Source organism: Xiphophorus hellerii, chromosome 1 (assembly GCF_003331165.1).
Source record: "Xiphophorus hellerii strain 12219 chromosome 1, Xiphophorus_hellerii-4.1, whole genome shotgun sequence".
NCBI lineage: Eukaryota > Metazoa > Chordata > Actinopteri > Cyprinodontiformes > Poeciliidae > Xiphophorus > Xiphophorus hellerii.
In genome coordinates this window covers 16,357,548-16,380,275 of record NC_045672.1, presented here as the reverse complement: position 1 = coordinate 16,380,275, position 22,728 = coordinate 16,357,548, and the positions used below count along the sequence as shown (strand labels likewise).

Genomic DNA, 22,728 nt, shown 5'->3' with positions numbered 1-22,728 from the left:
TTTTGTTTTATGGAACCTCTAGAAACTTCAGGTGGTTGGGATTTTATATGATAATCCAACACAAAGTAGCTTATGGTTTTGTAGTGTAAAGAAAAGGATGCAAGGTTTTTAAGATATTTTACAAATAAAAACCTTAAAAATGTGACAAACATATACATGCGTTTTAACTCTGACACCTCTAGGTGAACTGAAGCCTAGTATCTATCTGTGAAGACCTCAGAGGTTCATCAAAGAACATGGTGCACAAACAATCTCAAGAAGACCAAAGAACACAGCAGGATGGGTCAGGGAGAAGATGGTGCAGAGCTACAAAGAAATGACCATCCAACCATGCTGACCGCCCTGGCAAGAACAGTGATTAGTGATGCGCTCCACAAATTTAGCCTTTATGGAAGAGTAGCTGGTTTTCCTCAAGGTGCTTTGGTCAGATGAGACCACATTTGACATCTTTGACCTGTGTGCAGAACTGTGACACATCTCCCTTTACTCTCCATTCTCACTGTGGAACGTGGCAGTGGCAGCAGCATGCTACGGGGATTCATTTCTTCAGAAGGAAAGATATTGTTAGCGTTGACTAGAAAGGCTAAATACAGGGTAGTTGTGAAAGAAATCCTGTTAGAACATAGGAAAGGACTAGATGGAAATCCATCTTGTAAATACAGCCCAAGCTGCAGTGAAAGGGAATTACAAGAAATTTTACAGAATTAATCTGTAATATAGTTTCCTTATTCCTAAATAACTCAGTTTTTCTCGGGGGGTTTTTCCAGGTCCTATACTTTCAAATTAGGTTGTGTTTTTTGATGAGAAAACCTTGGTCTAGTTGTGTCATGTAGGCACAGCAGGGTGATTAGCTTTTGGCAGGATGCACTTGTGTGTTGTAATGACATCACACACACGGTTTACATGGATTCAAGTGAGAAAATGTGTACATTTTACTGTTCGCTGTTGGATTTGTCTCTGTCGAGTTCATGAATGCGCTTCCCATCCGCTTTCGCCAGTAAAATGTATGAGAGTTTAACGTTCCAGTATGAATTGTAACTGCCTTTGAAGTTGTCAGCATTTTAACAGTCACTTAAAAAAATCCAGTCTGGCTGGATTAGTAATTCACATCTCTGTTAAAGATATGACAGATGGATTTTGAAAGAAAACTGCTGAAGGGTACGATTGTAAATCCCCTCCGAACCTCCACCCCTGGGAACCTCCACCCCTGGGGTTTAGCCCCTCATTAGCCACAAGCTCCCAATCAGACTCAGAAGTTCTCCTCTCTGCGGTCATCTTATGCTCGTGTGTAAAACGACGATATAATTAGAACCCACAATGTTTTATTTCCAGTTTTATGTTGGCTCATAAGGAACAAGTGGCTCAGCACAGCTGCTTCTCACAACAACCAGGGACTTTAGGGGATTGCCTTCATATGGCAAATTTACTTCAGTTCAGGAAACATGCCGGGATGTTGGTTGTCTAGGCAGAATGACTGACAACAAATAAAAAAGGCTTAATCAGCTATATATGCTATTCTGTAAGCTGAAGTAAAACCAAACCAATTGGGCCTTTTTGATGTTGCCGTGTATTTTCTTTTATTAAATTTTTCCCCCCACAAGCTTTACACATCATATCATCAAAAACGTATTTTGTTTTAGTAAGCAAGTTCAAAAAGTCTAACTTGATTAATTACTCTCAGAACGATGTTTTTCAATTGCTAATGTTGATGAATGTGGCTTACAGCTAAGGGAAGCGATATCCTGAAAACATCTGCATGTGCTGGCTCTTGAAGCACCACAGTCCACACCTTGAGAATAATTTCATTCACATTTTTGATTGGACTTTGCTCTACAGTCTCTTGAAAGTTTCAGTTATTTCAACTTTTGCAACTGCTTTTCCTTCCACTCATCTTTGCATTAATCTCATGTTGTCCTTTTGAAGGATGTCCATGACTACGTGTTGAACAGCAGTTTCTTGTTTGATTTTGTAGACGTTAACAAAACTTGTGTATTATAAGTCTTTGTTTTGATCTCATGTAATATTGTTAATTTTCTGAGTACTTGAACTTAGTATTTTTACTGCCTATAAGCCATAATCATCAACATATCAGAATGTATTTGTTTTAGAATTGAAGTTAATGAACTTTTAAGTCATATTCTAATTTACTGAGACACACCTGTCATATTTCTGAGCTAAAATATCTGGAAACTGTCAAAGTCCTATTTTGTAGCATCCCATAAAGTGTGTCATGTAAACCGTGTGCTCGACATTGTGTGAATAAAGACCAGGGCTATGCCATTGTTCTACATGCTGAAATCCAACTCCACCGCTTAATCTCCTTGAGTGTCAAGATTTTGTTCAAATAATGCGTGTGCTGGAAGGGGATCTGCTCAGCCCTTCAGCCTCTAATTGTGTGGACAAAGAATGTGACAGTCCTATTGTTTGACTCACGCACCCTGCGCTGCCACATGAAAAAGGAGCGGAGTCTAACCACCTTAGCTTAACTGCGCTAAAGAACGTGATTGCAGTGAAACGCTGAGCTCCATTGCTCTCTTGTGATTTCAGTCACATCGCAGCCCTCTTGCTGTGCACCCCCGCCCCTCCACCACCCACCTCAAACACCTCCCCGCCTGCCAAGTACATAGGAAAGCAAGTCATCCAGGGCGAGTGAGGGCTGAGTCCCTGCAGGGAATCACAATGAGTCCTTCGATGCTGTCCTTCCTCGGACTGTAAAGCATCAACAACCTCCCCCACTCAGATGGCCACCATGGGTTGCTTTTGTCCCACTTTGCAAGAGATTCTTTTCCAAGTACACATAAAACAAAGATTTCCCTCTTGTAGAGGGTTGCTAGATATTGTATTGTATTATTTCAGACTTTAATAGACTTGAATGTATTGATTTCCTTTTATTACTTTTTTTAACATTCTGAACATTTGTATAGAATCTTTTTTTTCCCTCTGAAGCAGTTTGAATATTAGCTGGGTCTTGCTAATAGTACATCTCAAAAACATTAAAGCAATAAAATGCTAAAATTGACTTCTGATTTTCAGAGTGTGACCCATAACAGGCACAAAGTTTTGCCAGGAAACTATCCCCCATATCATTACAGCACCACCACCAGTCTAAATTGTTGATCTAAAAGCAACATGGTTCCATTATTTCAAGCTCACGACCAGTTCTTACCCTACCATCTCTTACTCTCCACTTTTACTGAGCCAGTGTGAATAGTTGCCACCGTCTCCTGCTTTTAGCTAACAGAGCATCACCTGATGTGGTCTTCTGCTCAATTGCACTTTTCCCACTGGTACACTTCTTAAACTGCTATTTTACTTTTAGTTTACGGGCTTCCTCTCTAAAATTGTATGTTTCTATAATTGGTCATAATAACTACTCTTTAGTACTATTAAGCACCTTCCTTTATGTGGTACAAGATGCATTGGCAAGCATAGACACAGGCATGCGCCTTGTAGGTTAAAGTGCTTACAACCAGGTATGTTGAAAAGTGAAATCTAGTGGGTATTACTTGTAAACTTTATGGTTGAAAAGAAGCATATTTTATATATGTAGTTTACATATTCAGTTCAAGTGAGATCATGTTAAAACTTTAATGTATGAAACGGGTACTGAATATTGATGGAGGGATATATTAAAGCTTAGTTTGAGGAGCTTCTTTTCCTTTGCTTTTGAAAAAAAAAGAAGAAGAGAATCGTGGGAGCGGGGTCAGGCTTTTGGAGGGTCAGGAGTGTTGCTGTGGCATTGCTAGCCTGTGGTACACCTCAACAATCTGTGCTGACTAGCTGCCCAGAACTACTGTGCACTGCAACAGTTTCCCATGGGTCAGATGGTGACTGAGTGCCCAGTTATATCTTCGCTGTGACACATGAAAGAGCCTTTGTGGCTAGAATTGAAAAACACCTTAAGGGTAATTAAAAAAAAAAAAGCTGAAAGAAATTAGATGTTTGCAAGAGGAAGGAGAAACAACCAACAAACCCTAAAATAAAAGGCCCCACTGTTGGTCGCTAACATAAAAACCTTCCTTTTTTTAAATTTAGTGTGCCCTTGAGTATTTTTGAAACAAAAATGTCTTTGTAAACTTAGATTAACCTTAATGTGTTGTTTTACGCAACTGAGATAAAATCTGTATAACTCAAAGCTGAATATTTTCTGTCTAGATCACATTTGTAGAACATTGCATGTTTAAAACAAAATAATACAGATATTTACCATGTGCTTTAACACAGCTATGATAAATTTACAACTGACGATACCTATTTTTTTTTTTTAAGGTCCCAAATCAGATGATCCTCCCAAGACATGCAACCCTAAGCAGTTTGCCTGTAAGGACCATGTGACCTGTATCTCCAAAGGTTGGCGCTGTGATGGGGAGAAGGACTGTCCAGATGGCTCAGATGAATCGCCAGATATCTGTGAGTACGCCCTCATAAATGGCCAAAACTCTCTGCAGGGTTGTGTCCTGTCCAGACCACAGAGAATCATTAATTTTTGCTTGGTCAATGATTCTCTTTTGGTTTTTTTCTTTCACAGTAGTCTTTTTTTTCTCTTCTTCCCCCCATAGCCACATCTTCCTTTCTGCACACGACAGTATAAATTATCATCTGCAAATGGCTGTACAGAGACAAAAGCACAACACAGAGACAGTTTCATTTGTGCCTGAATAAGGATGCCGTTTTTGCCCTTTCTGCAAAGGACACCGCTTTGCTGAATTATAGCTCTAATTATGCAGCCTTGTTTAGTCTGAACCTCTGGGGTCTGTCTGCTCTCATCTAGGCTCCTTGCAGTCTCTGAGAAGTCTAGGTTCTGGCCACTTCCACTTGCATCTCTCAGGCCATGTGTCCATAAACATCATGGGTAAAAGCATTCCTTTTGTTTAAATGCAGGCACTAATGGTGATTTTTACCATCTGGTCCGTGCCACACCTTGCATCTGTCATGCCACAAACACTCTCACCACAAGGATTCTTGCCATAGTCTGGCATGCAAAGACAAGCATCTGACAACAAACATTAAAACCCAGGTCATGGATAGGAACACAACAGAGTATTAACACAGTGGCACCAACTGTTTTATATGGTTCACTGTAACATGATGTTTTCTGCGGCTGCGGCATGTATCTAGTGTTTAATATCATATTAACTGGGAGGGTTGTAATGAGATCTTGCACCATAATAAAACATATTTTCTGCCAAAGTTGGGTCCAATTACTGCCAGCATGTAACTCTGTCTGGTGGAGGGAAGTGCTTTAAGCTTGACCCCATTGTGCATCTTTGCCTGAGACTCTTAATTTGAAGTAAGAAGGGAAGTAGTTCTTCAGTTACCCTACTACATCACTATTGCCAATTTAGCAACTTTGTCGTTGTATTTAGCGTCTTTCCACACCCCTCTAATGACTTCTTTTATCCCCTAAAAAAGTAACTTTTTGATGTTCTATTGGAGATACTGAAGAAACCTTCATCACTTTTAAGCTGTTTCAAATTGAAATGATCAATCAATTTGTAATCACTGAGAGTTCAATGACTGCTTAACCACTGTGTGCCAACAACACTAAACTTAGAATCTCCTTGGGGGTTTTCCTATCAATGCTAGAATCTAAAGGGCTGTTTTACATTTTTTTGTACTCAGTTAAAAAGAAAAAAGTGAGACTGAAAGACAGACAAGACACTAATGAACCGTAAGCACCAGGAGAATTCTGCGATTGTCTAACAAATTGTCCTTAAAGACTCTGAAGTTGGCACTGGCTTCAGTCCTCTCTGTTGGCACTAAACTGCTTTTTCACAATTCAGGTGATTTACATTAATTTATTTGGTGGGCTTTACATTTATTCGTTGATTTCAAAAGATGGCTTTGCATGAACTAAACCTGACTTTCAGTGGAGTGGCTTGTATTTCCCTTTGCAGTGGTAACTGACATGATGGCACTGGTATGAACTGTTATTTATCTGACAAGATGAATAACAGTTTACAAGAATATTGTAATTGGCATCAGCTTCAGATCTCCTTCCTGGGGGTAAAGGAAAAGTCTTTTAGTTTTTATTTGTATTTTTTCACATTTGTACAGAACGCAGACCACATTTGCACATTTGCAACTGCAAAGTATATTGCAAAGAATTTTTGAATTTGGACTTTCAGCAAAAATAATGCTGCACTCTTCTCTCTTTCTCATGAACCCAACATGATATCTCGTCACACCTCATGAGCTGCATTCATTGTTGCACTGAACAAAAAAGGCATTCATTTACTAAATCCCACATGAAACTAAAAGAAAACAGGGCAGAACATACGCTCAGATAGATCAGATTTCACTACTTGATAGATCTACTCTGATTATTGCAAACTGCTAATCTCAGTCACAAAAACTTCCCCAAGTAGAGGCCTTTTAACTAAATTTTGAGAAGGAAATAATCTGTTTGGTTATGTAAATAGCAGCAATCTTAGGCGATTTCATCTATGTGTGCAACACCTAATTCATTCAGTCAAAGCACATTCATCTAGTTAGTGCCCTTTTATGTTAAGCAGATGAACTGAGTGAGTTTTCCACAGCACTTATGTAATTTAGTGACTCAGACAATGGTGTGATTCATCCTTTGCAGGGAGAAGAGGAAAGCAGTGTTTCACCAGAGCATCAAGATATGTTCTGCTCAATTACACTTTCTCCACTGGTGGACTGCTCTACCTGCTGTTTTCCTTTTAGCTTGATGTTCCTCTCCATCACTGTTGGTTTTTGAGTCAGCCATAATAACTATGCTTTAGTTACTAAAACACCTTGCCTCATACGGCTTACAGTTTATTTGCAAAAATAGACAAAGGTAAGGTGCCTGGTAGGTTAAAGTGCAACCACATTTGGATTTTTATCCACAAATATTAACTTGTTCTATTTATTAAATCTAAGACGTGTTTGGAATGGCGAGCAGCTGGAGCGAAAGCTAGAGTGAATGAGCCTGAAGAGGCATAAAAAAGAGAGTTAGAAAGTTTGGAGAACTGTTTTGGCTCTGGAGTTTGTTCTTCACGCACATGTAGTTCAGGAAATCTTTTTATGTTCTCTTCTGGTGGAGTGTTTTTTTTTTGTAAAAATTTTCTAAGTATATATTTGAAAAGAAAACGTCTTATGAGGAAAATCTGACCAAACGTTGCTGTAAGCGGATATCTATTGAGCTGTTACAGTGATTAGTAAGCAGAAATGTTCCTACTTTTCAGGCATCTCTTAGTTTTAGTCTTTTTCATGTGGCAGCTGTTTTTTTGGGGTTTTTTTTTTTTACATTGTTGTTAAACATATTTAAGAAATATTCTTTGGATTATTTTGAGATGTATTTGAGGCATAAATGGAATGATCTTGTAATGTCTATAGTTATGATGGCCAATGAGTTCTGGAGGTAGGAGTTTGTCCTGTAACTTGTGGGTTGCTGGTTCGAACCTCAGTGGCACCTCACTTCTGTCAGAGCAAGATTCAGCTGTGGCTACAGCGTAGCTCACCACCATCAGTGTGTGAATGTGTGTGTGAATCGGTGAAAGACTGAATATTGTGTGAAGCACCTTGGAATCTACTGGATTAGAGAAGTACAGGCCATTTACCACTTCTGTTGGTTTCCAAACTTCTGCATTTTCAAGGAATCTGCGGCGCTTTTGTTTTTGTTTCTGGCATTTAGTATTGTGATTAATTGGCATGTTTTATAGTCTCAAATTGTAAGAAGTGCACTCATCAGGAGAAAAACAGCAACTGGTTATGGACAGTAATGGCTTCATTGCTCTACACATTTAAAGACGATAAAATGCTCCCTGCAGAAAATCTGCTTAGGTCTATCTGTATGTACTTTATCTGTGATATTGTCACCAGTTTTTATTTTTAGACCTCTTTCCAAACAAAAGTGAATGTTGTACAGAAGGTCTGTAACCTCCAGTGATGAGGTGTGTGTTAATAAGAATGAGACCAGTGATTTTTGCATCACAACATCAGTAAATGGTGGCAACTTCTTAGTGTTGCATTCATCCATCATTCATCCGTCCGTTTCATCACAAGTTCTGACCTTTGCATTTTTAATATTTAAAGACAGGCCCTTTAGAAACAACAGTCATTAATTCATGGTGAGCATCTGTACTTATGCTCCAAAATGGGCAAAAATGAATGGAAAAGTCTGTGAATTTGAGCCATTCAAAGTGTGGAAAATATCCCAACATTTTATTTAATAATTCTTATTTGGGGTATTTGATTATTATGAAAACCTATTTGATCTTAAATGTTGCATTTTTGCAACTTGTTCTGCAGGTGTCTTGCATTGTCAGAAAAGTAAGTCGGTTGTCAATACATCTATTAGGAATGCACTGATATCAATATTTTGAGGAGAAATTGATATCCTGTATTAATATTGCTCTTATGGCCGATAACTGATATATGCCAATATTGGATACATCTCCCTTCCCTTTCAACACCATGAAAAAACAACCACCATCCCTGAAGTTGTTTCTCTCATTCAGTTCAACACCCACAATCTTGCATTGGGTTTTAATTAGCTGTAAGCCGTGATCATCAAAAATTACAGAAAAATAACTGAAATATGTCAACTTGTGTATTGACTCTATATGAGTTCTATTTTTTTATTTATTGAATTACTGAAATAAGTTAACTTTTCAATTACATATAAAAATTCACTGAGGTGTTAAGGTGTAATTTAGCCACATCACGCAGGAAGATGAAGCATGGTTGGCATGAAATTTGATAACAGGTTAACACCTGCATGAAGAACATTTACTGACAGAAAAATGTACGAGAATCTGGCCAACAGTCTGGCTTGCCGTCAGCCTTACTCAGTGTCCAACATATTAACAAGCCCACAGTATAAAGATGCTGACATACGCCACCAACATGTCAGCTGCTCATGGGCTGCAGTGCCAGAACTCCACTACAGAAGCAGAAGTCTGTCTTTAGCTCCTCAGCATAATTATAGCTTAGATGAACAGCTTGGAAATGACTGGCAATTAGATCCTCAGACAGTATGGTGCTGAGAAGGATACTTACTTCCCGCAATAGCTACTAGAAGAGTAGATCAAGGACCCACATGAGACGGGGATATGCATTTACAGTACCCATACGCTGACGACATCTAAATTTATAAACATTATGAACAAAACAGGTGGGAGAAACAAACACAAAAATAAATAATCAAAGATGATAATTAAGCCAAATTAGGGGAAGTTATGAAGTTTTTATAATAACACTCCAGTCTGAGAGAAAAGGGAATATTACAAGCAGATTGTTAATTGCACTTTTCTCAAGCATACTTTTCAAACATTCTGAAGCATAAACAAGTCTTCGTGTTGGCATCGTGCACCACCTGCAGAGTCAGTCTTTCATTAACAGCCAGGACAGACCGGGGAGGGGGGGAGGCAATCCCTCACTGGGACAGGAGCTCAGCCAAGCATTGAGACGACAGGAGGACTCCGCAAACAAAACAGAATAAAAAAGGAAAGAAAATAAAATCCTTTTTCTTTTGTGTCTTTATGTATCAGAAAACTGTTTTTGGTCGTATATAGCAATTAACTTGAATTGGAGATAATGTTATAATTATAGTAGTAGGCACCGCTCGGTTTTCTGACAACATTAACACACGGAATTAAACTGTGGTTTGGTACATGTTGGAACAAAAACCTAAAGAATGGAAATTTTCTTGAAGCTGAATGCCATAAACACAATAATGAATGCAGAACTGCTTTTTTACCCCCTGTTGGACAAAGAAAACTCTTACAGGCAACTGTGTTTTCTGCTATAGCAGTAAAATGTATTTTGATACCTCTGTCAATTATATTCTTGTAATCAAACCAGTAACTGCTGACGACGAAATGAAAATGTTTCAGTTTAACGATTGCTCAACATTATTAGATGGGAGCAATGTTATTTCTAGTGATATGTTTCTCCACAGAACTTTAATCCCAGGGCTCAGTGACATTTGTGTATGTTTTTTTGACTTAATGAGTGAAGTTGTGTGTTTTGGGAGCGTTTCCTTTCTTCTAACTCTATGCCTTGTGAACTTGACATTGTAAATTGCCTTTGGCATTTTCTTTGTCTTTGACTCCCATTCAATTTACATATGGGCACACTACATTGCAATTCAATTATGTTTATTTATTTTTCATTCCTATGTGTTTAAATTCCTTTGAAAATGTATGCTTTGTTTACCAAAATAATATTTTTTTAAGCTACCGTAAGCTTCTCAATTTTACATATGTGTATGCATTAGGAAAAAAACGTCTGCCTCTTAATAAGTTTGCACCAATATAAAATAGGAGATTAGTGAAATTGCTCTTTTTCTTACAAAAATATTTAAAATTGTAATATGTAGATTGTTTTTATACGGATTGTGGTGAAGACTAATTCATTTTTTTCATTCATTCATAAAATAATGCAGAAAATATTAACATAGCTATAACAATTTTATTTGGCAAGTATTTTATATCTCAAATATATAACTAGCAAAATTTACTTTGCAAAAAAAAAAAAAAAAAAGATAATTTAAGTTGCTCTCAATTTTTGATACTCACATTTTAGTAAAAGATGAATTCTTGTCCCTAAAATTGCAATTTTTGTATATGGAAGGGAAAAATTGTACTTTTATTGCTAAAATTGGAATTTAAGAAGTCAAAAATGCAGAGAATTCATAAATATTTGTTATGGATGGTATTGACTGGAGGTAAAAATGCCAGTCACATTTGTGGTACTCTATAAACAAGCATTTGTGTCAAAGGGGTGCAAGTGATTTATAGGACTTTGGAGTACTAATATTTGCAGTCTTCTTAATATGAGAAGGAAGCTGTACATTTTTCTTGTTTCTGACATGTCAATGTTGACTAAAATCTAGTCCACTGAAAAAAACATATATTTCAGCCATGTGGCCAAAAAATAAAATCTTGCATTTATTTTGTGGTTGTATGTAAATCTGAAATGTTGAAAAGTTAGTTTATGGGCTTGACTAGTTCTTTCTGTGCTCATTAAAGTGAGAAACAGTTCTAGCAATTAGCAATCCTCTTTAACACAAAGTTACTATTGTTTGCCCCGAAGCTTGATGCATTTAATACTTGTTGATTTTATTAATATGCAAATTAAGTCACATATTTTCCGTCAGTGAGGTGTTGTGAACTTCCAAGTACTGTACATGGTGAGATGACCCAGCTTAAAGCAAAAAGTGGAAAGTGATGTGGACATTGCAATAATGGTAAAGACACAGTGGTAAATGTGGGTGAATCATAACTGATATTGTAAGTTAGCAATAACATCACAATTATATGTTTATAAAGAGCAGCCCGACTCCTCGGCTTCCATCCTTTTTTTTGCAAAGGCCTGTTGATGTCCCATTCATTTACCTCAGGCCTGATGAAACTGGGAAATAGCTGAAAACAAGCAGGAAATTGACCCCTGACAATCAGAGTTGGGGATCATTGTTTTTGTTGTCTTTCTGCTTTAGCAGACCTGACCAGTGTCTTTTCATTTGTGGTCCTTTAGAAAACAGTCAATTTAAATTGATGACTGTTTAAGCAGCCTCTTCTGAGCGTAACATTCTACAGAGGCCATTCACTCATTTCAATCATCAGGTCAAAAGTTAATGGACATAATTATTGCCAACTATGACATTTATATCCTCTTCTGTTTGGAGGCATGAGGGAGGGATATTTTAGCAGGTTGGCCTGCTAAGTCTGGTAACATGATTAGTGATTTTTTTTCCTTTTCTTTTCTTCTCACAGCTGTCCCTATTGGTCCATTTCCATTATTTAAACCTAAGAAAACCTATCAGTCTTGGTGCAGTGGTAGTTCAGAAGAAAGAACAGAGTCTGTCAGTCCAAACGTCTATGGTTCAATTTATGTGTCAAGCTGTCTGAAAAGGTAACTGAACCCTATTTTGCTCTCCTGCTTTCACAGGCATGTCAGCTTCAGTGTGACAGACAGAGGAGTGCATTTTAGCAGGTGGTAGTGTGTAGTCTAAGAAGTCATGAGTGAACGTTGAATCTGAATAGGTGAATGCGACTTAATAATGTGAAAAGTGCTTTTGATGATTGGGAAGAGTAGAAGGAAAACATGAATGCATTCGTTTTCTTTTATTCTAAGCTAATCCTGCTTTTTCAGCTGCAACTCTCTGGAACGTCTCCATTCTCTAAATCAGCTTGTCTTCTTTATTGCCTTACAGAACTAAAGACATTGCTTTTCTTATTGGCTTTTGCAGGTTAGTACAGGTTTAAGTGTTGATTGTAATTTAATTGCTCCCATAAAGAATTAGTCAGCTAACATTTTGTTCATTGTTGAATAATAAGTCTATTTTTTATGTGCAAAACTTTGCTCAGTCTTTTCTTGCGCTTTCTTACTTTTTAGTGGGTCACCAAAACAAGATCTCGTCATATTGTTTGCTGCAAGTACTTACCGTACTATCTTAATGTTGCAGCTGAGATCAAGATTCATCAAACTAAGGAACTTTTTTCCAGTATGTTATTGTCCAATGGTGGTGAATATGTGAATTTCTGCCTTAGTTCCTTGTTTCTAGTTTTCAGGAAAGGTACCCAGCAACAACCTCATCTGCTTTGGCCCATATACTGCAAGGCTCAACCTGTTGTGCCTTTTGAGATGGTATTCCACATACTTAACTGATTCTTTCAGCTACTGATGGCTTTCTTTGTTCTTGAGCCAGTTAGGCCATTCTCCTGACCTCTGAATCATGCATTTCATTCATTTTCTGGCCATTCTTTGCAAACTTGAGATATGCTGGCGCGTGAAAATCCCAGTTGACCAGCAGTTTCTGAAATGCATAAAACAGCACATCTGGCACCAACGACTAGCTATGTTTAAAGTCACCTTGATCTCCTTTTTTTCCAGTGGTGAATCTCAGCTTAAACTTCAAAGAGTTATCCCCATGTCTGGAAGCTTAAGTTCTTTGAGGTTGTGCCACATAATTAGACTGATTGCTATTTTTGTTGGAAAGTCATTTAACAGATTAGCAGTTTGTTTATTTTGAATTTGTCTCCAGCTCTTCTTGTCTAGCATCTAAGGAGTCAGGCACAGAAGAGAAACAAATGTATGCTTTTTGAAACTACTGCAATCCAATTTTAGCTGGTTGTTCTAAACTCTTTCTGCTCTACCAGAACCCAGGAGTCGGGGTTCTTACTTAGGCGCCAATAGGGATCACTTTACTCTTTTACAAGCATAACCTGACTGGTAAAAACATTCAGAGTTTAGTATAAAATCATTTAACACTGCGTGTATGGCTTTTAGTAGACAAAGCTCAAACCTTACATTTTTATAGTAGGACTCTAAAAGATTGGGCTATTTTAAATATTTTCAGTATTTAGCTGCCTTATTTGCTCTTTATTCCTTCCTTAATATGTAAAATAACCGAGGCTGCCCTTCTTTCAAAAACATCGACAGAAGAAATTTGAAAATGTTGAAAGCAATAGCTTCAATTTTAAGCCATCCTAGCCATCCAGTTCACGATGTCAAAACTGAGATTTCTGCTCATATCTCTCCCCAGAGCAGTCCCTATGAAAATAGACAAACTCCTTCGGTTTTTATGTCGAGTGAGTCTGTGTGCAATTATGATTCTTGCATGAACCACATTCATTGTGGTCGAGCCAGAGAATAGGAACAGATGTTTGAATAAGCCTTTGCATGTAAGCACTTTCTCCATCTTGAGGACTGCTTGCCACTGAGGAATCTCTTTCAACATCAAAAACACCTTATGCAACAATTGTCTGGGCCTAATTCCTTGTTGGACATTTTTTTTTTTAGCCCTGATTTAGCATTTAAAAAGGACTACAAAGCAGTGGTGGAAATGGATCTCAGTCATGCAAATACACTTCCCTTCATTCTGCTTGCAGTGTAATCTCTGTCCATTTGCAGAGAAAATGCTGTAACTGATGGTAGTTACCAGCTGTAAATGACAGTACTTATGAGAAGCCATCAGGTGCAGAGCAATTTATCCCTTTGCGTTTTAACATTAGTAACTGAGGTTCTGGTTGTTTCACCTCCGATTTTCTTCTAATACAGAAATGAGATGTCTGCCGCAGGACATTTCCTACCAACTATGTGTCATTTTTTAACCGCCAAAGGGACGTTATGTACCCACTCTGAAAACTAACATTTCAAAGTAGCCGTGTGTCTGTTCATCATAAACAGAAAAATAGCAACACGCATAATAAAAATGAGGAATGTAATTAAAGTGTCTTCTGTCTTAAGCAGGTGAGTTTTGAGTTCTGACTCCAAGAATCAAGAGCTTGTTTAGAGTTATTTTTACTTGATCAGATCAGGTGTCATAATTTGTCATGTTTTTCAAGTTAGTTGGCCCAAAGTGAAGATCAGACTTTCAAATGAATCAAAATGGGGTGTAACATAAGCTTTGCAGCAGATATTATGAAGTTAAATTGTATGTGGGATTTTTAATTTTTTTTTGTCTCCATTTATTTAAGTATAAATACTTGTACCATCATTTCAGTAAGAAATGGTGGCACAAAGTTTACAAAGAGGCTGATAGAGTCAGACCTGAGATGGTCCTCAAACTGTTTGGGAAAAAGGCCCAGCAAAACTGGAACAAATAATTATGTCTGCAGAGAGGATCTATAGAGATGATATTTGTAAACAGCTGATTCTTCTTCTTATACATAAACACACATGCGCACGCACACCCCCACACACAAATCTGTTGTTCTTACTTGTGCTGGAAAGTAATTTTGAGTGGATATATCTTGGAATGCAGCTTCATAATGAAACTTCGTTACCCCAGGCCAGTGAGACTTAAGGTCATTTAGTGTAACAAAAGCTTAATCTGAAGCATGTAGATAGATTTTAAATGCATGCTGATTTGTTGGAACCAGATACTGACTTTTAAATGTACATTTTAAAATATAATTTAAGGAGTTTATCTACGTTGTTGCTTTAGCAGGATTGTTTCCTGAAAAACACTCCCAGACATGTACCTGGTACAATTGGCCCACACACACTCGGGACATGCTGTGTCCTGGGACTGAACTGCTAAAGAGGTCTCAGCAGGAGGCTGGGGGCCTCGCAGCTAGATTATCTGTCCATCACATGCCCTTGATGTCCCTCTAAACTGCAGTCATGTTCCACTCCCTGTGACTGGCATGCCTGCGCCGCTCCTGGACGTTGGAGTCGAAGCGACTGCTGGGTTTTTAGATTGTTGTGGAGATGTGGGGTGATGTTGAACGGAGGAAAATGGAAAAATGAGCAGATTAGCATTTGGGCTGAGGAGAAAATGGAATTGGCTTTGTTAGACTTAGATCCTCCTTCTGTAAAGAAGTGATGTAGTTGCAAGGGGAACCATGCAGAGGCACGAGGAGCTGGAGAGGCAGTGCATCAGCTGCTCCTCCACAGAGGAAGAAGCAAAGCCCTGTAAATCCCTCCGGTCTGTGGCCCTGAGCCTTCCTCAGCTTCACCAGCCTATAACACACCACAAACACAGGACTTTCTCACGCCATGCAGGCACCACTTCTCCTCCTCTGCTGTCTCCTCCACACCCTGTCTCTTTCTTTCCATCTTTTCTTCCTTCCAGTTTCCTTTTGTGTTCCTTCCCTAAACTACACAAGAAAAACTGACCTCATGTCCATCTTCCTTGTACCTCATGCTGTTATCTCATCCTCTTATCGGCAGGGATGACGTTGTCCCAACTGTCTTTTACTTGATAACTTTTTTTTTTTTTTTAACCCCTCCAGGGGGTCTTTTTGGGGGCTCTAGTGTCCCTTATATGACAGTAGGCTGACAGGAAACGGGGAAGGAGAGGGGGGAAGACATGCGGCAAATGTCGTCGGGTCCGGGAGTCGAACCCGCGACGGCCGCGTCGAGGACTCAAGGCCTCCAAATACGGGTCGCGCTAACCACTACGCCACCACGGCACGCCCACTTGATAACTTTTAACACCTGAAAGTGTTTACACTATCCCCTGAACTTGATCTCTTTTTGTCAGGTTAAACTTTGTGGTTGTAACATAGTATTTTTTGGATTTTATGTTATGCACTCACACAAAAAGCGGAACAGAAAATCTAAAATATGTTTTGTGCATCTGTATTTTGCTGCCTATGTCATATACCTCCAAGTAAAATCCATCCACCTTAAAGGCTATCATCCAAAAGTTGAAAGGAATGATGGCAAAACTGCAAACCTTGTAAAATATGGCCATCCACCTAAACTGACAGGCCGTGCAAGGAGATAATTTATCTAAGAAACAGCCAAGAGATCGGTAGTAGCTCAGAGGGAGCTACTATAACTTATGTGGAACGACATGTCAATCGGACAGCCAAAACTGATGCACTGCACAAATCTAGCCTTTATGGAATAGTGGATAGAAGAAACCATTGCTGACAGAAAGCTGTAGGAACCCACACCCGATGTATCCTGCAAACCATGTGGGGGGCATACAGCCAAATCTACAGTGACATTGTTTCAGATCAAGGCATATTGATGTGTTAGCATGGCCCTGTCATAATCCTGGTTTAAATCCAGTCCAGAATCTGTGGCAAGACCTGAAAATTGATGATCACAGGTGGTGTCTAATTTACGTCAATCATCTAATCTGACTGACGTAAAACTGTAATGCAAATAAGAATGAGCAAAATATTCATTCTGTAGAGACATACTCCGAAATGCCTTTAATCTGAATCTACAGAAAACATTCGGTTTGCAAACTATTTGTTAAAAACTATGCAATTTCTCCACCACTTTGTGTTGGTCTACTACATAGAATCAAAAAATATCTCAACAAAATAGATTTGACCATATATATATATATATATATATATATATATATATATATATATATATATATATATATATATTTGTGACATTGAACATGTTTAATCTGTTGTGGTACAGGGGTGACCCTGAAATAACTATCTCCTGCGGACAATCTTACAAAGTTTTTGCTGCCATTTTCAAAGCCAGCAGTAGTTTATTAGATTCACTGTCAAGTAACATTCGTGTGCTCAGTTGTGCTTCCCTTCCACCTCAGTGTGTGCAAACATACAACAAACTGTGGTTACAGCTCTGTCTTTGGTCAAAGTGGCATGCTACATCTGCTGTGCCCCACCTCACACATGAAAGTCAATTCAGCTTGGTGGCCACTTTCATTGTTGCATCGATTCACTGAACATACTGTTGGCCTCAGATATCTGTTTGTAATATAGCATTAAAAGTGTAAATGAGTTAATTTGTCTCAGATTACATTCCACTATATCCAGGTAAAGTTATTTATAATTATTGCAACATAATAATTGATATGTTTTATATTGTGGCAGAGTGTATTGTATCATCTAGTTTGCTGTGTACCACTGCTTCCTTTTTCTGTTTTTTGGCACAGCCATTGGGCTTGTTGTGGAGTCTGTTGTATAATGTGATTCCAGAGTGCTGAGAGTTGGTCAGTGGACGGGCCCGGCTGTCAGAATGAATAACATAATAATCGGAGCTGACAGCAGACTGTATTGGAGTCAGTCAGAGGCTCCCATGGAACCCTAGAGCAGAAGGAAACACAGGCTTTTTAAAGTCCAGACAAAGGATCGACAGGGGCTCTAAATTTAAGGCTATTGCATAAGTATATGAGTCCTGAAGGGTGGGGGATGGTTGGATACGAAGCTGGAGGTGTTGAAAGAAGAAGACATCTAAAGAAAAACTGCTTTCACTTTGCCTCATGTCCACATAATAAAATTTGAGTGATGGTTAAAAAAATCTCTTGCATTCAGGTTGTTTCCTTATTCACATTCTAAGTTTAGTATTTAAATTTTAAGTCTTTACTGGCTACTGAAACTCAGCTCATATTTAAAGTAATAAATGTAAATGGCCTGTTCTTATTCAGTGCTTTATCAAGACCAGAGGACCCCAAAGCGCTTCACACTATATTCAGTCATTCACTCATTTACACACACATTCACAAGATGATGTGGGAAAGATTCATATAAACATCCTCAGTTTTTCTAAATAAGTTTTCCATGCTCACTTTTTTTTGGGGGGGGGGAGGGGGAGCATTGAACTGAATAAGAATAAGTCTTCTTATTCAGATTTTTGTCTGGTTTCAATGGCTCTTTAATAAATATAATATATTAAGATACAAGAACAACTTTTAAGATATTTCTGTCCTTCCTGATCTAAGTGGTCAGTATTTTTTATATTTGCTGCTGAGCCGACACCTCTGAGAAATCACTAAAAGATTCTGTTTTATAAGTTTCCGTTTTAATCTGTCTTCAACCTCTTACATGAACCATTAACATGGCTATCATTACCAAACTCTCGTCTGTGCGTTCCATAATTATGAGGTTTCCAAAAGCTTGCAAACATTTTTGCATCCAGTATGTTCCTTGCCATACTAGGGACTAGGGATTAGGCTAGAGCAAATTTGCTATTTTATGTTCAGCCTTCCTGTTGTCTGCTTCATGTTTTGCTCTCTTGCAGCCAGAATGAACAATAGATTTGTTTGACAGTTTTCTCCTTAATCTCGTTGTACTTCCTTTGACTTCATTTTTAAACACCTCACTACTACCAAATTGAGTTACCTGAATGGTCTTACATCGGTAACTGTATACACAACAAACTATTGCGATCGATGTGACCTGCTGTAGCTTAAGTTTGTTGTGTTTACTTATCAGAAAAGTTCAGCATTGCAGCAGGAGAAGTTGAAGTGCTCACTTCATAGTTTAGTCAAGTCATTTCATGACATAATGTTGATCCTTTTTTGCAACATATTGATTCTTTGAATGCTCCTCATGATCTGGAGGATGACTAGAATCACTTTGGTTTTTTGTCAGTTTGTTTGAAACAGTTAAATAATTAAACAACCTGTTTGCAAGCTATTTAATTGTAAACAGTATTGGTTATTGCTATAATAACATTTGTATGCTTGTTTATTTGGCCTTCTGGTTGGGCAGGTGGGTGGTTTGGTTGTGGTTGTGGGAACTATAACTTATACATTGGATCACATATCAGCCAATTTGTTGATGCAAATCTATAAATTATAGCAAAATTATCTAGCTAAAATGAGAAACAATTTAATGAAGACTTTTAAAAGTCTTGCTGTATCTCCTTTTGGAGATACAGCATGATATAAAATGTAAACATACTGAGCTGAGAAATTTAGTTGTCCTGCTTCTCAGATGCCCTATAGAAACATAGGAGTGTGTGAATGAGCAGCTCTTGTTGTCGCATTTATATTAAGTTATTTTTCAGCGTCTCCACGTAGGAGGAACCTTAATCCCTGATTCGGTGTAAAAGAATGAGCCGTTGGAACATTCAGTGCTCAACACATCCCAGTTTGTGAAATAAGCTTACACATTTTAAAGCTTGGAGAGACACAAATTCTTGCAGCTAATGTCACTTGGATGACTTTCAGTCTCACTTATCTTAATATACTTTCCTAAAAACTGTTGACAGATGCTAAACCCTTGGCAGGATTTAGTTTTTTCTTAGCATTTGCCGTTTATGTAAAAATCCCCATGTTGGCACTTTATTGAATGTAAATGAGGTTGGCTTAGAGACACAGGCTGCTAATATGCTAACATCCCTTTTTCCCCATAATCCAGATGCATTAGAAGTTCATTCTCTCTTCCAGTGTGACACATTTTTCACAAAGAGTCCTGTGATGCAATCGTCTTCTTAAGCTCAAGTTAAAAACAATTGTTCTAACAGTTAGCATTTGTGGTCTGTGAGGTAACTATGGATAAGGAAGATAGTGTTGGCCTCAAAACACAATTTATCATTCTTTCTAATTTCTTGTAATAATATCCATGTATGGAGTGACCGGCCTACCAGAATTACACTGCATACATCAACAACTCATCCAAGAAGTCACAAGGGAACTTGACATCATTTGAAGCACCGCATCCATGGCAAAAGTCGCAGCTGCCCAAATACAGCACGAGACTTGCACCCAAAAAAACCTTTTAAAATCCTCAAGACGTTTTGGAACAAAAGTCAGTAGACTGATGAGACAAAAGTTGAACTTCTTTAAAGTGTGTTTTTTTGTTACATCTAAACTAAAAGTAATACTGCATTTCAGAATAAGATCTTTTGTGGTAATGTGATAATCTGGGGATGCTGCACTGCCAAACGATCTGTAGGACTTGCTGTAATGTGAGATCTTAAATTCTGTCACAAAATCCAGAACTGGACATCAGCTTGTGATCTTAAGTTTAAGCACACTTGGGTTAAGCAGCAGGTTGGTGGTCTGAAGCAGAGAGCACCTTTAAAAGGCTCAAAAGTATATAAGTATCTAAACATAAATTCAACTGATGCTGTGATTTGACCTTGATCAGGACATTCGTGGTGACAAAACCCTCAACTACGACTGAATTAAGTCAATTCTGCAGAGTTGTCCAAACATCTACACAGTGATGTGAAAAATTAATTAATTGGCAGTCTTTTCTACCATTGATTTTGTATTTACTCAGGTTACCTTTATCTAATATTAGAATGTCTTTTTCTGATATGAAACTTACAGATGTGGCAAGAAAACTAAATAAATCTGTTTGGTTTGTTACTGTCGGAACACATACAGTACAGACCAAAAGTTTGGACACACCCTTTAATTCAATGAGTTTCCTTTATTTTCATGACTATTGACATTGTAGATTCACACTGAAGGAATCAAAACTATGAATAACACATGTGGAAATATGCACTAAACAAAAAAGTGTAAAACAACTGAAAATACCCCTTATATTCTAGTTTCTTCAAAGTAGCAACCTTTTGCTGTGATTACTGCTTTGCACACACTCTGCATTTTCTTGATGAGCTTCAAGAGGTAGTCACCTGAAATGGTTTTCACTTCATAGGTGTGCCCTGTCAGGTTAATAAGTGGGATTTATTGCCTTATAAATAGTCATGAAAATAAAGAAAACCCATTGAATTAGAAGGTGTGTCCAAACTTTTGGTCTGTACTGTATATTGGTTTATTATAAACTTAATTCTTGTGTAACCAGAAATGAGGGTCAGAGGGAGCCACATTTTAGCTGTGACAGCTGAATAAGTTCAAGATCAGAGAGTTTAGTGGTAGGGGACATGTAAATCTGTACAGCTTGAGATGTATGCATATTAGAACTCTGCATATCATTTCCTGTAGAAGGAGTTGAACTTTATTTTCTTTCCTCCAAGTGTTTCTCTAAAATGGGTCAGCAGATGTTATAAAGGGGGGGGGAGTGGATTGAGGAGGAGGAGAAAGAAGAGGAAGAGAAAACAGCCAAGGCAAACTGCAGTGTGGGCTGAATAAAGAGAGAGAGAAGAGTGGGAGGGTGAGAGAGCAAAGTAGACTGCATCTCCTTTATATTCAGATGTTACATGTGTTTGACAAGAAAAATCTGTTTTTGATGTTGCATTTTCTTCATGCCAATGATCACATGTTCGGGATTGCTGAACATGTGATCATTTGATTATTTGCGTTGTGTTAAACATGGTATACACAGTCGCTGCATGCATGCATGTTTGGCTGTCATCTTGCTCTCTGTCTGAGCAAGATGACATGCTGGGAACATTCAGTTTTTTATCAGTCAGAAGATTAGAAAAAAACAAAATAACAACCCACAGGTCTTCAATATTCTGCCATCTGTGACAATTTGATCTTTCAGTATCAGGTAGAACAATCTTGTTCTGGGTTCTGGAACAATAAAGAAGGTGTTGCATCCGCTGTTCATTGATGGGTATTGTGTTTTGTTGTTAAGGCTGTAAAACCTGCCTCAGAAAAGCGAAGACGCTCGAAAAACCAGCTTCATGAATATGTTCTTTGGCTGAGATTATTCATTTTCACCACTCCTCTTTTCTCTTATTTATTAAGTGTTATTTCATTTCTGAGACATGCAAATAATCTAAACATGAACTACAGAAGACCGATTTAATTAAAAAATAAATAAAAATAATCTCCTCTCCTCAGATGTTTTGCTTGTCTTTCAGGCTCACACAACAGGCCAAACCAGTGTCCAGTCAATGAACACAGCTGCTTGGACCTGGATGTCTGCATCCATATGAGCAAACTGTGTGATGGCGTTTCTGATTGTTCGGATGGCTGGGATGAGGGACCTCACTGCAGAGGTAAAAACCACTCTCACATTACCCTCCTTCTTGTCATGGTTTTATGATGATCACGCAACCAGAGATCCTCGATTATGCCTTTTGTTTTAAAAAATGCATAAAACTAATCTAAAAAGTGTCACAGGTGTTTGTATTTAGCCCTCGTAAGTAATTTTGTCGAGATGTGAATACTTATGCAGGGGAATTGTTTCAGCACAGGAATAAAATAAGTACTGGTAGATGTGGATCTACATTTAAATAGATCTCTATTTAACTGAGATCTTTAATCTCAGTTAAATAAAGTTTTCTGGCTTTTGAAATTGCAGGTGATTTTTATTTTTTTTATTTTTTTTTCGTGGGATAAAAATAACTTCATAAAGCAGCTCAGCCATGCTGCTGTCTTCCTTAATCCTGCTGGATAGCAAACACCCAAACGCAGCTGAAGAACTCCCATAAGATATTGTATTATTATTTAGGAACACCACAAGAATGAAATAATCCATGCAGTACTATTTTGTTTTAGCTGATCGAGTCACTAATGTTTGTGTGCCTTTAGAGGTTTGCTTTGTTTTCAGCAAGGTGGTCTTGTGGGAATTACTGACAGAGAATGTTTTAGATTTGAGACATACAAACCTATTCTAGGAAAAAAATGTTTAATTAGAAAATAAACCAAGGACACTTCTACAAAGTCCTTGGATAACAACTCTG

At 38.0% G+C, this 22,728-nt stretch overlaps 1 protein-coding gene across 2 annotated transcripts in view; it reads left to right on the top strand.

Annotated features, from left to right (window-relative positions):
- lrp1ab (low density lipoprotein receptor-related protein 1Ab) overlaps nucleotides 1-22,728 on the top strand; it is a 93,488-nt gene that overhangs the window by 9,310 nt on the left and 61,450 nt on the right. For both annotated transcript variants that reach the window (XM_032574765.1, XM_032574773.1), the window contains exons 2-3: nucleotides 4,270-4,410; nucleotides 21,904-22,041. In XM_032574765.1, coding sequence (XP_032430656.1) covers nucleotides 4,270-4,410; nucleotides 21,904-22,041 — 279 coding nt within the window. The remainder of the gene's footprint in view (nucleotides 1-4,269; nucleotides 4,411-21,903; nucleotides 22,042-22,728) is intronic.